We start from the raw sequence: 18751 nt of genomic DNA, 5'->3' as shown, positions 1-18751 counted from the left end.
ACACGTGGCGAGTGGACGGAAACTTCATTATTCTCTGTGGTTGTGGGTTGTGGGTTGAAAGTTGAGCGTAATCAAGTAAATATAGACAATAAAATCATTTTTCTTTTTTCTTTTTTTTCCCCTCCAAAGCCAATAAATCACATTTTATTTTATTTTATAATTTAATTAGGCTAAGATGAAAGTTTTAGATGGGGATGTGTCCGTAAAACTTTCCATATCTCAATTTCATTGAAATGTGATTGGATATTTCTAGAAAAGTTATATAAAAATAAAAAACTCAAAAAATATTTAAATTAACAAACGTTTCACCATTTCTAAATAAATTAAAAATAATTGAAATTAATATTATGTCTATATCAGTGAAATTTTGTAGATATCTTTTATATTTTGTCAATTTTATTTTGTAACGTTATGAAAATATCGATTTATCTCTCGTGACGATGTCAAATCCATGAATACATAGATATGTCAACAAATATTTAATATCATGACTATGATCAAACTAGCTCAATAATAAATATTACAATATATATGGCTTGAACCCTTGTCATAAAATTATTTTCTAAGCCAAAGAATACATATTATTTATTATTGTCGATAAAAATTACAATAATCAACCATTAGTAGCTTAGCTCAATTTAATTGGCTCTCTGACCAATAGGTCATGAATTTAAATTATTTTCTAAGCCAAAGAATACATATTATTTATTAATTATTGTCGATAAAAATTACAATAATCGACCATTAGTAGCTTAGCTCAGTCTAATTGGCTTCTATCTCTAACCAAGAGGTCATGAATTTAAATTATTTTCTAAGCCAAAGAATACATATTATTTATTATTGTCGATAAAAATTACAATAATCGACCAATAATAGCTTAGTTCAGCCTAATTAACTTGTGTCTCTAACCAAGAAGTCATGAATTTGAACTAAGCATTAGAATTAGAAATTTATTCTAACCGAGTATCATTTTTAAGGTGATACATGTATTTGGTCTTTTCTCATTTATTGAATTTTTTTTCTAGTACAACATATGGGGATGAAGATTCGAACTCATGACTTTTTTAATTAAAGATATGTATTTTAACCGATAGTTATTAAACTTTTAAAATCTAAATTCTAATGCTTCTTATAAACTATAGGTCTAGTTATTGTTTGAAAAAGTGATATTTTAGGAATTATATATGAATAATTAATGATGCTACCAAATTTTGTGGCGAAGGCTAAACACGGTTAAGTCTAATGAAAATTTAATGACTATATCAAAGGGGTTTTGAAAGTCAAATATTAAATGGATAAGACTTAAATAATTATTTATAAAAAAAATCAGAACTTGGCATACATAAATTATATTCCACCTTTCAAAAAAAAAATTATATTCCAATCTCTACACACACAAAAAAAAAGAAATTATATTCCAATCTTTCATTTATTATCAATGAAATAATTTTGAATTGATCTTCGAGATGCCAAATCAAATTAAGTTAATTAAGTCCAATTATACAAAATATTTTAATTACAATTATTATTTTTCATGACATCAAAGGAATATAATCAAAATTAAAATTATGATTGACTGGTTGGTTATGTTGTGGTTAGACCATTTCAGATGTTGATCAAGCAAGCTAAAATTTTTAATATATTAAACTGACTTTTCATGCTTATTTTTTTTTGCAAAGGAAAAAGAAACAATTTTAAATTAAAAAGAACTGGAAAAATAATCATTTTAAATTAAATAATTATATAATACAATGAATTTATATATACGGTGGTAGGTGAGGAGATTAATTCCAAAGAATTTCCTTAATGGAAAATTAGTAATAAATATGGGAAGGAAAATAACAAGTAGTCATAAATTATTGTCAATTTGTTGAGAAATTCTCCATTTCAATTGAGAAAGAACTATATTTTTAAAAAACCAAAAATAGTGAGACATGTATGAATGTTTTCCATTAAAAAAATGTTATTTGATTTGTTTAAAAAAAATAATTAGAAGTTAAAAAAAATGAAAGCAAGGAAATTTATTAATAAATAAGTTTAAATTTTAAAAACATAGAACAAAAAATAAAATCGTAGGGATGAGATGATTAATGAAGTTTTTTAGGTAGTTTGAGAAACTCTAACGTGTGGACTTAGACTTAAATTAATAAAAAAATTTCCTTTTTCGAAGAAAAGTTAATGAACTGTTAATTTTTACTATAAATAATAATAATAATGAACGGGTAAAACGAAATAATGAAGAAGACAATGCACAAATTAAGATCATTTGATTGTAAATCAAATTACAATAGTGTTTTTAATTAAAAATGAATTATTGTTATAATTAAATAGTTGTATTAACTTAAAAAACATGAAATAGTTGTATTAAACCTTCTTTATATCCCCGTTTCAAAAAAAAAAAAAAAAAAAAAAAACTTCTTTATATCCCAATTATTTCAGTTAATTAAGAATCTTTTTTTTTTTAATTCTTGTGCTCATTTACTACTACCTTTGTTTCGTTGTATAGCTAATTTTCAGTAATATTTTAAACTCATATCAAGATTTTAAAAACTAGAAAAAATGGTTTTAAAAATATATTTTTATTCTGTGTATTTGAAGTTTGGTTAAGATTTAATAAGAAGAATAATATATTCCTGATAGTTTCATAAGTTTATTTTTTTAAAATAATAAAAACAAAATTTCAATTAAATGGGACGTAGCGTTTAGACTAAATTTTATTTTAATAGAGGATATTAGGTAGAGAAGTTCATACTAACGAGATTTTATATATTGGTGTTGAGGTCTTAAATTTATGAAAAATGTCACTGGAATATCGATGAGATATGAATATTGATTGGGAAAATTATAAAAATAAAAAAAAAATTATAACAGCAATTTAAATTAATAAATAAGTATTTTACATTTTTTTAAAAATAAGTTTATAATTTTTGTTATTAGTAATATTAATATTATGTATTGACATTGTTGATATTTTTAATACTTCTCGACTTTTTAACAATATAATGGAAATGTTGGTCCACTCTAATGTTGAATCTATAAAATATCAATGAAAATGTCTACGGGCACTAGTTTTGGTTTACTTAGTTAATTCTAGTTTAGATGGGTAATTATGTCCATCCAAATAATGTCCTCTTTATATTAACTATGCTTAGTTTTTGTCAGTTTAGGTTATTTTGATAAACTTTAATTAAGTTTTTTATATGGTTAATTTTTGCCATTCAAATTCTACGGTCTTTGATTATCATTTTTTTTAATTTATTAATTTCTACATTTTTCTTAAATCAAGGGGTCAGTTTGATAGTTTTTTATTTCTAATTATTATAAATTATGTTCCAAGTAAGCTGTCTGGCTTAACATTTATTTTAATGAATATAAGACACTTTTACCAGTTGGAGGAACAAAAATATTATATTTTATTTTGAAGTAGAAGAAATCAAATCGTATACTTTGTGAAATTCAGCGGTGCAATTTCAACACTTCTAAAATTAAAATAAAACAAATAATTTACCACCTCATAAGTCACAATAAATAAATAAATATATATATATATATATATGAAAAGGCCTTGGCTCCATACATCAGTTTTTACTTTGTTTTTCTGAAATTAAATTAAAAAAGAGATCAGGTAGAATCCATTCACTTTTGCTTTTTAATTATCAATATTAGAGTCAAAACGAGCATAGTTCAGTAGTAATTAGTATATACTTCCAATCACAATGTTATCAGTTCAAATCCCTTCCCCAATAATATTGTACTAAAAAAGAATTACCGTTATTAGATACCTATGATTAAACTTAACCAATGTCATTACTATTTTGTGAAACAATGTCGTAACAAATTATTTATAAGTGCTAACATTTTTATATAAATGACATGAGAGTTTAAAGAGTTAGATTGATAGAAAATCGTGAATTTAAATTTATTAAGAGTATTTAGTTTGGTTGAAAAGTAGGGAAGAAAGGAAAAATTAATCCTATTTTAAATTATAAATGATAAATGTAAGTTTAATTAAAAGTTATTAGTAATTTAAATCATGATGAGATATGAAGATTTGAACCTCCCGAAGAAAAACGTATTTATCGCGAGAGATATATTAATTTTTTTAAAAGCATAAGCTAAAGATAAAAATATATATATATATAATTATATTATATGTTAGCCTTTATTTTATTATATATAACACAAATAGATTAATAAAAATGGATCACACTCAAAAAAGTAGGTAGGATACCGTAAGCAGCCAAGTTGTCTTCTACTTAAATATAAAATTTATTTTGTTTTTTTTAATAAAATAACATAATAAGCAACTCATCAATTAAATAAATTATTCAAATTGGTACATCATAACTAGCCAAGATATTAGTAATTTATGAACTAAAAAATAAAAATAAAATAAAAATAGTAATCTCTGGCTTAAATTATAAGTTCCAATCTTTACTCTGTTAAAAAAAATAATAATAATTCAATCTTTACTCCTGATCTAAAATGTAATAACCTAAAAGATATAAGAATATTATTAACCATTTAATGAATAAATGATTTTATTATAATTTAGAAAATTAAAATTATACAATGCATCTTCAAATTATTTGAATACTCATGATTAATAAATGAGAGTGTACAGCAACTTAAATTTTCATATTTTACATGTTTTTTTTTTTTTGAGATATCATATTTCACATGTTAATTACATGAAGAAAAGGTTTACTAATAATTATTAATTACATAGCTTTGAGCATTAAGCATAAAAGTTTTTTTTTTTACTTTTAAAAAATGTTTTAATACCTTCAAGGGCATAATAAGAAGTATTCTTAGGAAGGTGTAAATTTTTACTAATTGACTTTTTATATATAAAACATTTTAATTCTAAAAAATTAGGGGAGCAAATTAATAAATAATAAAAAAAACTACTTGATACTATATAAATATGAATGGTAAATTTGAATCTCTTTTTGTTTTTTGAACACTTGTAATATTATTTTATGAAGAAATCTTATACTCAATGTATTCTTATTTTTTTATTACTGAAGTAACGTGTCTCTTAAATTGAATAAATTAAACTAAAATAGCCTTTAGTCAATAAATAAATCATCCTCATACATTTTCCATAATGGTAAAGTTTAGTCATAAAATTGAGTCTCTAACCTTTCAAAATCTCTTGAACTGATCCAAATTTATCACCAATTATTATTGTTACAAAATGGGTAAAATATATAATATATAATGTTATAGGGATGAAATCATAAGAACTTGAAATGTGTTTGACTTTGAACAATTATTATCACTATTTGGTCAAATAAAATAATCTTCAAAAAGAATAATAGAATAAATAAGAAATATTACCAGCATTGCTGTGTAATAAGATTAAAACTTTTTAATTATGTCTTTAAGCTAACTAACTGATTCTTAAGGTTTAGTTATGTGATTATCATATGATTTGAATTCATTCTCTCTTAATTAACTTTAGCTCCTTTAGATTAGTGAGAGCCACTCATAATGATTAATTGATGATGGATTATAAAATTAACTAAAATGATTATAAATTATAACAATCACTTATTTGTTGCATGTTATATACTTACTATAGATAGATACTATTTTGAGTTATTATTTTTTCAATATTTAATTTATTACTTTATATTTACAATCACCTAAATTACATATTGGAGTTTAAATAATTAAAATTTTAATATTTTTGTTAGGATGGCCGACTATATATATATAACGAAATTGGATCTCAAGAAAAAAAAAACTACAAATTGATGAATAATTAATAATTTCTCATCTGTTACATGTGTTTTCTTTTTATTGTTAGATCGACGAAATAGGAATAATATAATAAAAGGAAAATGACTAATTACAACCAACAATATGTCTTGATGATCATAATTGACGAAATTTATTAAAAATAGACAATTTAATAGACTCTAGGCCATATAGGAAAAGATAAAAGACTTTAGGCCATTTTCTTATATAAATCAATTGATTGAGAGTTTTCATGTTCAAGTAACTATTTAAATATCAATAAAATAGTACATTATTTTTAATGAAAACAGGACTTTTGATTTACAATAGGGAATTTAATAAATGAAATCATGAATAATAAATATTTCAAGTAACTATTTTAAAGTGATAAAAAATAAAAAGAGGGTTCTCGGGTCTAGTGAGATTAAGATATATCAACTAAAACTTCAATATAGCCACCTAAAAAATCTACATTAAATTTGACTTATTAGACATTTCTAATAAATTAGTCGAGTTCGTATATAAATTACGATAATGACAATATTGTTATAAAATTTCTTAAAATTTGCTAGGGAATGTATTGGCTCTATTTGTCATAAAGTCAAATTAATTACCTTGATATTCAGGCTTTCATGAAATCCAATCAATTAAATTAAAGAAATTGAGCTTATAATAAATAATATTTGTGTCGTATAATTGAAATATCCACACTTATATAGACATATTGGAAAAATTAATACTAAAAACAACTTTCAAATGGCAAATTTTTTTTTATAAGAAATGGAAAATATTATTACATGACTCGAATCTAAATCTAAATAATTAATATGAACATATATTGCCAGCCTAAACTTAGCTTAGTATTAATTGTCTCACTGCTCTCAAACAAATTCAACGTGTATTGGGCTTCTTTTGTAGAATTTTCTGGGTTTTTTTTTTCTGTAGCAAATTTGAGTCGATCCCTCCTCTTTGTTCTCCATTGTAGGTTGAGTTATTAATTTAAAAAATTAATGTAAATTTAATATGTGATTTTGCAGGTAATAACCAGAACAATATTTCTCTCAACTTTTATCAAAAAAATATTTATATATATTTTTCTGTCAACCTTTTTTTTTTTACCTTCTAAATGAAGGGATAAATAAATTATTTCAATCCCCGAAAATAGCTCACTAAAAGCGGAAAAATAGAAGGTAAGTCAGTGAGAATTGTTATCTATTGTTATATTAATTTTTCTTTCAATTTAACCAATGATTTAGGGAAAGCAATAAATTAAATAGGTCATTTATCATCCCAAGGAAAAATAAAGAGTCCAATCAATATGTTCGAGAAGAGGAAATATTGAAATATCAATCTCATCGATCGAAATATCTATTTTAAGAAATATATACTAAAAATGGTAACGTAAAAGTGAATGATTACATTTGCCCTATAAGAAAGATTTGTGTATATCTGAAACTTTAATTTAGTTATGCTCGTGTTGATAAATTTTAAAAAATATTTTAAAAAATGGTCATTGAACGAATGTTTTTTGTAGTATAACATGTAGGGGTGGGGAATCGAACCCACAACTTCATGGTTGGAGGTATATGCTAAATATCGCTGTATGCTCGCTTGCTTTAGCGTTGATTGAACGAGTATTAGAAATTGATGTGTTAGTTATGTCTATTAAAATGTCTATCCATAGATTTATAATTTTAGAAAGATTATCAGCTTCATTTGATAAAAGAAAAAAATATATAGTTATGTACATCATTTTTTACAAAATTTTATTCCAAAAAATTGAAAACAATTTTCAAACACTTTTTTTTTTTAAATCTACTTTCGTAATTTTCATATTTTAGCTTAAACTAAATTAAACACAAAGTCTCTTGTACAGTATGTTTGTTTAGAAAATAAAATTATAAACCCAACTATAGAACATAATATAATCATAGATCACTTGCAACCACAACACGTAATTGAATTTATTCGTCCATCGATCTTCAATGAGATTATTAATCTTAAATAGGAAGAAAGCTAAATCCTTTGACAGCTATTCTCTATTAAAAAATTAAATTAATTACACATATGAACCCTTAATTTCTCAACTATATGAAGTAAAAGACTAAACTTATGAAACTTATCATCTTTCAAGTAAAAATAAGTTGATAAGCTCCTATTTTATACAAAAAAGTAATAGCTAGGAAGAAACTAAATCATTTGACACAATATTTGTACATTAAAAAAAAATCAATTACACATCTCAAATAAAGCTGGAACATTAAATTCTTCTTTCGTTTCTCAAATATGAAGTAAAGATTAGGTTTATGAAAAAAAAAAAAAAAACAGAGAATGATCACTATATTTCAAATGTCAGCTTTGGATTAAGATTTTAATAACCTTTTATAATTAGCATAGAGATCATACACAACATACCCCTCCAAAAAAAAGAGACTAAATTATATCAAATGTTTCTAAATTATGGATTTAGTTTCAATTATTTCAAACGTTAATTCATCTCAATTATGTTAAGAAAAACGTATTCTTACCTGAGGTCATCAATGACGACATTTGTAAATAATAACATAATCATCTTCTCCTTGAAAACACGTAGGATGAGTTACTGCGTTATACATTGACATTGACATTTTTCAAGTACTACTTTTTTTATTATTATTTAGTCCGTTAATTATAAGAGGGAGGCTTTGCCATTTATTATATAAAGAATAATCACCCATGCTTTTCTTTATAATTTTTTTTCTTTTTCAAATGCTATACCCATCTAAGTTTACAACTTTCAAAATTCTATTTATTTAATTTTAACGGAAGAAGCTAATTAAGGAAAAAGTTTGTTTTAGACCACTAAAAAGCTTCAAAATTGTACATGGTAGGAGTAAAAACCAAGTCCTAGTTTAGAGATATCTTATATAATCAACTTAGTAAAAAATGAGAATGGGATTTTTACCATAATCTTTTATAATAGTCTAAATGGAGTTGAAGAGGGAATGGTTGAAGATGGAAGGAAAATCATTTGGAGGATCATGGCCACCATTAATGGAGGTTAAGAAAGATCTTGCAATTTGGCATGTGGGTCCTCTCTTTAATTGATTTGTACAAGGAATTTGGTAATACCTCAACTTTTTCAAAGCTCATAACTTGATCCAAAGAATTAGTCAAGTGGGCATGTTAAGGTTTTTGTGTGTTGACATATATATATAAAATAAAAGTTGGCATTTTGTGCATGATGCATCCATGTTAAAAATTAGTCAAAAGGGCATGTTAGGGATTTTGTGTGTTGAGAATATGTATCATAAAAGTTTGGTAATTTTTTTTTCTTTTTGGTAAGAAGTAACGTTTCAATATACGTCAATATGCCGCTGCAATTTAGTTATTGGAAGATTTAATCTACAGATTTTTTTTCCTAAATTAATCTATATTAGATTCAAATTAAAAAAAAATGGTGAGGGTTGTGAAAAGGTTTCTGGATAATTTTACATAAAATAAATAAGGATATTTTAGTAATTTTACAAAGAAAAAAAGTGGAAATGAGTCCCAAATTAGATAAGCAGGCGTCACAAATTAAAGTTTTTAAAAAATGGTCAAAAATCCAAATGAGTTATATAATGGGGTTAGAAACCCAATTTCCCATAAATCATACCTTTTGTCAACGTTTTCTCGGACGCTTATATATATTGTTTATACGTACAAATCTTTGAACCTAAAAATTTATTGAATTTAAAATCCAACTCTATACGCAATGCCTTGGAAATGATCATATAATTTTGGATTTATATTAAACTAAAGTGATTTCATAATTGGGTTGTATAAAATTTGTAAGTCCAAAGTAAACTAATATATTAACATTGATGAAAATAAGTGTTTGAAAGTGAGTTTTTAAAGTAAACACGATATTAAAAATAACATATAAACCAAGAAATAATACAAAGTGAACCTTAAGTTATGCCCCAAATATTTGTCTTCACGAAATCTCATAAGTATGCATTGTGATCGAACCATGTCTTTCTAACATCACATGTAAACTCTAGAGAATGTATCATTTGTGTACAATTATATTCGATTTGAGCTCTAAATACGAAAATATCAAGATTCTATTCGATAATATTCTTGTTTGGTATGTATTGTGTATTATTTTCCTTCTTTTTTTTTTCTTTTTTAGATTATTATTTATAGGGAGGGTGAGATTTGAACCTATATCAAAGATTATTAAAGGTCGGTTTAGTAACATTTTCGTTTCTTGTTTTCATTTTCTTATTTTTAATAAAGAGAAATATGACTCAACGTCCATAGATTCAAGAATGATAAAACAATATTTTTATTAACAAATTATTAGAAACTAGAACAAAAAATATTTTTTTTGTTGTTTCTAAAATTTCTAATCAAAGAATGTTTCTAAAAAATAAAAAACAAGAAATATAAATAGTTGTAAAATGCTTATATTTCTTAATAAAATTGGAAACGAGAAATAAGAAAGAAAATATTATCAAATTGTCTGACTAATCAATATATTTTGGATTGAGTTAGATTTTTGTTTTCTTAATAAAGAGAAACATAAGTTGTTTTTTCAATAGTTAATTTGTGCTTTTTTCCATAATTATGCCATTTTGATCTTCTTTTTTTTTTTGGTAATTATTATACATTTAAGTTTTTTTTTTAAATAGCACTTCTAGAAGAAAAGTAAACAAGGCCTTTTTCCGAAGAAAATATATTGAAAATATTTCTTAAAAATGAGAGAAAAAACAAACAAATCACACACTTCCAAACAACTCATAAATTTAGACTTTATTGTTTTAATCATTCGGTGAAAGTCTGAACATCATTCGAAGTAATCAAATATTAATTGCCTTTTTTATAATATAGATTGTAGGTTCAATATTTATTTTTAATTTTTGAGTTCTTCCTTATCTATAATACAATACTCTAAAAAATTATACTATAATGGAAAAAAAAAATCTTTTACCTAATATTGCTAAAAAAATCATGGAACTTGAATTATTGAGTTAGCAACCAATGTTTGTATTTCATATTCTTATTATATATATATATATATATATCATAACTTATAAGTCTATCTATATGGTCAATTTAATGTCACAATTTCTCCTCCATATCTTGTCATCCAATTTTATAAGATTGAGTCAATCAAATCTTATTTTAAACCTTTCATAGACTTCAAACTAATGACATCACTTAAAAAGAAAACATTGGTTTAATATTCATTAATTTGCTATTAAGTCAAACCAATTGATGTCCAAATAGCATCTCATTTTGTTTAAAAAAATAACTTCCATCTTTGAATTTTTCAAGAGCCATAACCATTACGTTAATTTATTTACTCTCGATTTCTTTATCTTGTAATTTACTTAAAGTCGCAACAAAAGTTTTAAACCTAGAAAGTAAAGAAATTGTAGGCAAATGAATCTAATTGTTTAAAAACAAAATTTTCAATTACTAATGGAATTTTATCAAAAATTGATAATAATAATAATAATAAAATATTATATTATATTTTAAATAAGAGAGATCATGATATGAACCTGTCATCTTAATGTCTCACTAATTTTTTTTCTTTTCAGTTCGACGGGAGCGAAAAAAATCAAAAAATCAACTTTTAGAATGGCAGATTGGTTAACGTCGATGTACTTAAATTGAATTATGTGTTCAAATTAATTATTATCTTAGGTTGCTACAAGACAATAAACATAAAATATTAGAAAGAATAGATTTGAAGGACATGTATTAATGCCAGCAATTCCCCTTGTCAACTTTGAGTTGGAAAAATTGGAAACAAATAATCCTTAAAATCTTATTTCATTTAATTAATTCATTTGTTGTCTTGTAGATTGGGTTAATCATAATATATAGTTTTGATTTGGTTCACTTTTTGATTACTATTGATTGACTGTTCATTCAAAAAATGAAAAAGAAAAACGATCAATTAATTTAATTTCTTGAAAAAATAGAACTAGACAAATGAAACGCTAAAAACCTAAACCATTAATTTGACTCGGCTCTCTTGGAACCTATTTCTCATAAAAAAGAACTAACTAGCAAAATTTATAAACTCATTTCGTTAATTATTTTAGTAAACATTTATATGATAATAATATTTCAATTGGTAAATCATGTGAAGCTACCCAATTATGAATGGATATAATAACATAAGGTGTGCATTGGTCAAAATAGTTCATAACATATATTCAATTTAAAATATATTAATTGAATTTGAGTAAACTTGGGAGTTTCACAAATTTGACCGACTCTCTATAGAAAAAACAAGTTCTCAATCATGCTTGGATTGCTCAAATATTAGCTACTTTTCTTAATAAGAAAGGGAAAAAAAAATGAGATAACATATATATATATATATAATGAAAGGGATGTTACGCTGGTTTATGCTACTAAATCCGACTCGTAACATAAGGCTTAAACTTGAAGTCACAAAGTAGGTGATATCTCAAAGTTTCGAGTCTTGCCACTGCACCATTTTCCAGACGACTTGGACTTCATCAACCTGTCTTGTAATTTTTTTCTTTCTTTGTTTAATAGAAAAAATATATATATATATCGAGAAGCTTCGCTACATGGAGGGACTAGGGACCAGAAAGGTTAAAGCAGTCCAGAAAGGCCAAAAACAAGAGTTATTAAATTCAAATAAGCATAAAAGAAAAATGAAAAATGTCAAATTTTTGAAACATTCAAATATCTCCCATAATACTTAAAATTGTGCCGTTAAACACAGGATTCAATTAACAATCTTTTTAGAAGCAAAATATAAAGCAAGCGACCGTTGAATCGCCGGTCAAAACTCTCCGTTATCATCCACCGCCGCCGCGACGGGATCCATTGAATGAAGTTTCCGGTCAATTTGAAACTTTGTACATCAATTATATTTTCTAAGAATCTAAATAATTAATTCATAAACTTCGACATAACATGTTCATGTTGCTAGATCAAAATTTCTACCTACATAATTTGATTAATTTGATGAACTAAAAAAATATAAACTTACGGCCACCTTTACATTCTCCCCCATAAAAAAAAATTAAAGAAATAAAACATCCCACGACGATGATGATAAGAACAAATTTACTTGACTTGGTTCCATTTCGAAAATTATTAAAATATTTATACAGTTTAAAATAATGTCTTACCATAGAAAATTGAAGTAAAAAATGTATATCTTTGGTTGAATGAGAGGCAACATGAAATATTTTCTAGTTTATGAGACCAGGCGAAGATGCATCAATATTGGTCATAACTAAATAATGTATTTTTAAATATATACCCCTATTTTTTTAGGCTAAAATATACTAATGGTCTTTATTGTTTGAGGTAATGTTCAATTTAGTCTTTAATTTTTTAAAAATTTCAAGTTTACTTTTAATGTATGAGAAAATTCTCAATTAGGTCATTTCATAAACATAAAAAAAAAATTAAAAAAATCTTAAAATTCCTTAACAAAAAGTTGATGTATCATTAAATTATTGTTTTATTTACATATTTGGATACATAAATATGTCACTCAGATACTATTTAACGCATGAAATTCAACTTGTCCATCAACAAAAATTCGACCCGCTTCTATTGTAACGAAAAAATGAAGATGGACAATAGAAAGGAAGCAAGAGAGAAACTGTACGAATGAAGGACTTCTATTCATTGAATTGAGAATTGTTACAAGAATTTAGAGGGAATAAGAAAACCGACCACTAATCCATTACTTAGGCCACTAACCAACTACCTAGGCCACTACCCTTCAAAATCTCTCTAAACCAAAATCATAACTCCACTAACCCACTAACCTATTAATTCTCGAAACTTTCAATCCACTCATCCACTACTTAATAAACTTCCAACTATGAAATTAATTATCGAGCATAACTCCTAAAATTGTGGAACCAGTAACAAAGAAATTAACACATGTTTGCACTAATTCTTGACATCTCATAACAAATTTTAACGTGTGATTGACTAATTAAGAATTTTAATACATTAAGGATGATATTGAGAATTTTAAAAAATGAAAGATTAAAGGTAAAACCGACAATATTATATACCCTTTGATGTATTTAGTCAATTTTTAAAAGAATTTTCTTATTAGAAAACAATAAAAGTCAGACAATTTTTACCAATAACACCAAAAATCACTATTAAAATTAGAAATAGCTAAAGCAACGTTGACTAAGTTATGAGCAAGAAAAATTACGAGATGATTTAAAGGAGACTAGGTAAAAGAAAAGAAAAGAGGCAGAAAGTTCTTTGATATCATAAAAAATGGAGCATAATTATTTTATTTAGAGAATTACACCAACAATATAATATTAACATTACATTTTTTTTATAATATAACGACGCGCTTCCTTATTTCATTTATCTATAGAGAATTAAACTCTAGTTTAATTCTCAAGAATAATGACTCTTTTGACTTATATTATTATTTTTTCTTAACTACAGAAATTCTCTCATTTATTTAATTTATTTATAGTTGCATACTACATCGAGATTCTAGTAAAAGAAGTATGTTTTTAGTTACACCTACAACTAGTATAGGTTACTTCTAACTAAAAGATGCGAGTCATTAAAATTTTTCATTTTCTAATAGAAAGTTGTATCATCTCAAAACGTTTTTAAAGAATAAATAAAACTCGTACTATAGGAAGTAACTTACGTCGCTACAAAAGGCTAAAAAAACCCAACAAGATAAAAGAGACATACAAGATCAAAACAAGGAATAACTTCAAACCAAAAGTAAAAGCAACAAAAACATGCCAACAAAATCTTACCCAAACAACATATTCAAAATTATTAATAGGAGAAATGATATTATTCAAGGATAATTAGGGCATTTGGGCTTTTCTTCTTTGGGCTCCTTCTTGCTTTGGGCCTTGGCCCAACTTTTGAAATGGACTTTTAGAGAGGCCCTAATTCCATCCGCACATCCCAGAAGGTCAAAGCAACTGGACCTCTAGAGGTTTTTTAAATAATTTTTTAAACTTATTTTTAAAATAATGCTAATTTAAAACTTATTTTAAAAATGCAAACTTTTTAAAACTATTTTATAAAATAACGCTGTGTAATTGAGTCCACCACTTTGGTCGTGTCTAGAGTCGAACAAACTATTTTGAGAATATGACAACCCTACGATGCAACACAGCATAGCGCCACGTCTGATTTTTTTTGTTTAAATAAAAAAATGGTCGTCTTTTAAAGAGACAACTATTTAGACATGCATTTATGATTGTGTCAAGAGACAAACGACGTTGATTTTTTTGAAAAAATAAAATAAAATAAAATATTAATTACATTATATTATATATTAACAAATAGGATATTGTTTCTAATATTATTCTTTGGCTCGGTGAATGTAATATCTAATTTATAACCTTACTCTCCTAGATTTGAGATGTACGGTTTGCATTTTTACAATATATGAGAATATGAGAAATATGTCAATTATCACTTATCTATACTCGCTTTGACAATCAACTTATTACGATAGAAATCATATTTATTATATTTTATATATTATTATATTTTATTTTTTATATATTATTTATTAAAAATATTTTTTTTAAGTGCACGTGGAAGTGGGATCCAACTCACAGCCCCTTATTAGTGATTTATGTCAATTATTATTAAGTTATGTGTACTTTCACCATTTTTAAAAAAATATTATATATATAATATTATTAATAAGCATAATATTTTATATATTATTATTTATTATAAGAATCCCGAATGCAATTTCTCAGCTGTACTGTGTCTCTTGTGTAACACTGAACCATGAATTTGAAATATGTTAATCTTCTCCTCTCTGTTATAACCATTTTCTTGTTTCTCTCATCATCCATTGCTGATGAAGAATCATCGTCTTCCTCCGCGATCATAGCCAGGTTCCAGCAATACCTTCAGATTAACACCGTCCAGCCGAACCCCCACTACTACGAAGCTGCCGATTTCATCATCTCCCAGGCCAAATCCCTCGCCCTCGAATCCCAGACAATTGAATTCGTGGAGGGCAAGCCTCTGATCCTCCTCAAATGGCCTGGTTCGAACCCCGATCTCTCTTCGATCCTCCTCAATTCGCACACCGACGTCGTTCCTGCCGAGCACCACAAGTGGACGCACCCTCCTCTCGGAGCTCACATCGATTCCCTCGGCAATATCTACGCCAGAGGGTCCCAGGATATGAAGTGCGTTGGGATGCAGTACCTCGAGGCTATTCGGCGTTTGAAGGCTTTGGGATTCGAGCCTGCGCGCTCTGTTTACCTATCTTTCGTCCCGGATGAAGAAATTGGTGGCCGTGCTGGCGCTGAGAAGTTTGCTGAATCCGATGAGTTTCAGAAATTGAATGTAGGCATTGTGCTCGATGAAGGTTATCAGTGAGATCTTTTTAGCTGATGGGGTGAGATTCTTTCGTCCTTAATCTTCAAATGTTTAGGCTAATTCGGTTCCAATATCATCAGGGTTGCCTTCTCCGGGTGAGAACTACAGGGTATTTTATGGGGAGAGGAGTCCCTGGTGGATGGTGATCAAGGCAGTGGGGGCGCCAGGCCATGGAGCAAAGCTGTATGATAACACTGCCTTGGAGAATCTGTTCAAAAGCATTGAGAGTGTGCGGAGGTTCAGGGCTTCTCAGTTTGATCTGGTGAAGGCCGGTCTGAAGGCTGAAGGAGAGGTCGTCTCTGTAAACATGGTCTTCTTAAAATCTGGCACTCCATCTCCTACTGTGAGTTGATCTTTGAAACTTGTTTCTCCATAAATGCTTGAAGTTGTAGCACTTCTGAAGATTTACTTGAGATTGTATGATGACTTTAGAATGACTGTTAAGTGTTTTTAGCACTTTCTATAAGTGAATTCTAAATTTTGAAAAACAGTTTTTAAAATGGTTTCAGGGGAAGTACTGGATTAGAAGTCCTCACAGAAGAAGTGTTGCACTTAGAAGATGTTTTTTTCAAAAGTTATCCCAAACTCTCTTTATACAAATACTACTAGAGAAACTGCATTTATCTTTTATCTCTGAATTTGAACATTAGTTTAGTGACTTCATCTAGCAAATTAGCTAGAATACTTTTACCATTGTTCTATCCTTCGTTTGAGTTCCATGTGGAACTTCAAAAGCTATGGCATAGACAGTTGAACGCAAATAGCAAGTTGGGAAATAATATCAATAAAAAATCTGTGAATTATGCTTTTGATGTTAGTGTTATTACGCTTTGTCATGGCATACTATTTTTATTGAAATTTTGCGCCATAAGGTACATTGGGGTTGATTGTTAGCTCTGTCACGTTGAAGGATCTTATGAAACTATGTTGCCGATGTATCCTGATAACTGCTATGTTATCTACCAGGGTTTTGTCATGAATCTGCAGCCATCTGAAGCTGAGGCTGGTTTTGATGTTCGCCTCCCACCGACTGCAAATCCAGAATCTCTTGAAAGACGAATTGCAGAGGAATGGGCACCTGTTTCTCGTAATATGACATTCGAGGTAGCAATTTTGGAGTCTTTAGATTCTGACATAACAAGCATAGGGCACAGTCACAATATGTCATTTGCTAGACAATTGGGACACAAAAAATGCGATGAATAAATGTACTAAAATCTATTTTCAGGAATATCTAATTTTCAATGATTTTTAAGTTACAAATTTGTTTTAGTCTAAGGTATTTATATTTGAAAGACGTTAGGATTGGAGTGATGAAATATGTTACAACAAGCGTCAAACACGTGTCTAACAAGTGTTGGAGTGATGGAGGTCCACTATAGACCAGATGTAAACATGTTACTCAAACCGAAGTGTCGTGCTTGATAATTTCTAACCGATGCAGAAAGTTGAACAGTGCTGAGATAAAATTTTAGGGTATTATCAGTTAAACAGAATATGGTGATTATTGAACTTGAGAATTCCATCTTTTTTACCATATAAATTATATCTCAATCTTTCCTTGTGCTTGATTGTTGTTCAGTTTAAGCAGAAGGAATCTATTTTCGACAAGTTTGGGAAACCAGCTCTTACTGCAATTGACAAATCTAACCCTTGGTGGAATCTTCTCGAAGAAGCTGTTAGAAATGCCAATGGGAAACTCGGAAAGCCAGAAATCTTTCCCGCTTCAACTGATGCTCGGTACTTTCGAAATCTGGGCCTCCCTGCAATTGGCTTCTCTCCAATGGCCAACACTCCTATTCTTCTTCATGACCATAATGAGGTGAGGAACTTATCAGTTATATCTACTGTTTCAAATAAATTTTCAAAGGTCATATGATTTGGTGTCTTATTCCTGTGTTTTTCTGTTGAGGTAGATGTTTTTAGGTTAGAAATAAAGCATAAAAACTGGTCTTCAGTTTGCTCAACCTTCAACCTATCTTAAAATCTTGATTGATCATCTTCATTTTGAACATCTGCCTGGTAGTATATGGATAATGGGCAGTTAAGGACTCTAGAAGTAATCGAATTTCATCACGAGCAGCGTTGCTATCTTGCTAAACCGCTTTACAATCCTCACATCATACATTTTAGTGAGATTTGCGTTTTTTCCAAGTCTATAAATGGCTGGACATTCACCTGCATTGTTATCTAAACCATTAATTTTTTCACCTGTTTCAGTTTCTGAACCAAGCTGAGTATTTGAAAGGCATTGAGGCGTACGAGTCAATAATCAAGGCTTATGCTTCTTTCATCGCTCATAAACCGACCGAAAGCTTCAAAGACGAGCTGTAAGAAAGCACATAAGTAATCTTGTCCATCCAGATAGATCTGAATAATTTGCAGTATGGGGTCGTGGATCTGATTCTGTTGCATACATTAGATCGATCCTTGCAACTTGGTGATTGTACTTTGATTATGGTGCATTTATTTGCAAGTACCATACAATTTCTGGAAACAGAATCTGCAATTGAATAAATGCTCGAGTTACTTACGATTACGAAACGATCATCTGTATTGTACTTCACTTATGGTCTATGGATAATAAAATTCCGTCAACATAGCTCTATCATCTTTCTAC

At 27.5% G+C, this 18751-nt stretch overlaps 1 protein-coding gene across 1 annotated transcript; it reads left to right on the top strand.

Annotated features, from left to right (window-relative positions):
- The first annotated feature begins 15490 nt into the window (after positions 1 to 15490).
- On the top strand, positions 15491 to 18742 carry AQI (Peptidase M20/M25/M40 family protein). The gene is made up of 5 exons (XM_022284981.2): positions 15491 to 16120; positions 16212 to 16474; positions 17098 to 17235; positions 17714 to 17953; positions 18352 to 18742. The coding sequence occupies exons 1-5, from the start codon at positions 15529 to 15531 to the stop codon at positions 18463 to 18465; spliced, it is 1347 nt and encodes a 448-aa protein (XP_022140673.1). The 5' UTR covers positions 15491 to 15528; the 3' UTR covers positions 18466 to 18742.
- The last annotated feature ends 9 nt before the right edge of the window (positions 18743 to 18751 follow it).

Source organism: Momordica charantia (assembly GCF_013281855.1).
Source record: "Momordica charantia cultivar OHB3-1 chromosome 2 unlocalized genomic scaffold, Mcharantia_2.0 BLBB01000002.1, whole genome shotgun sequence".
NCBI lineage: Eukaryota > Viridiplantae > Streptophyta > Magnoliopsida > Cucurbitales > Cucurbitaceae > Momordica > Momordica charantia.
This window is presented reverse-complemented; position numbering and strand designations above follow the sequence as displayed.

Coding starts and splice junctions, on each gene's coding strand:
- AQI (XM_022284981.2), top strand. CDS start 15,529: ATGAATTTGAAATATGTTAATCTTCTCCTCTCTGTTATAACCATTTTC. Junction 16,121..16,211: donor AGGCATTGTGCTCGATGAAG/GTTATCAGTGAG, acceptor CAATATCATCAG/GGTTGCCTTCTCCGGGTGAG. Junction 17,236..17,713: donor CTCGTAATATGACATTCGAG/GTAGCAATTTTG, acceptor ATTGTTGTTCAG/TTTAAGCAGAAGGAATCTAT.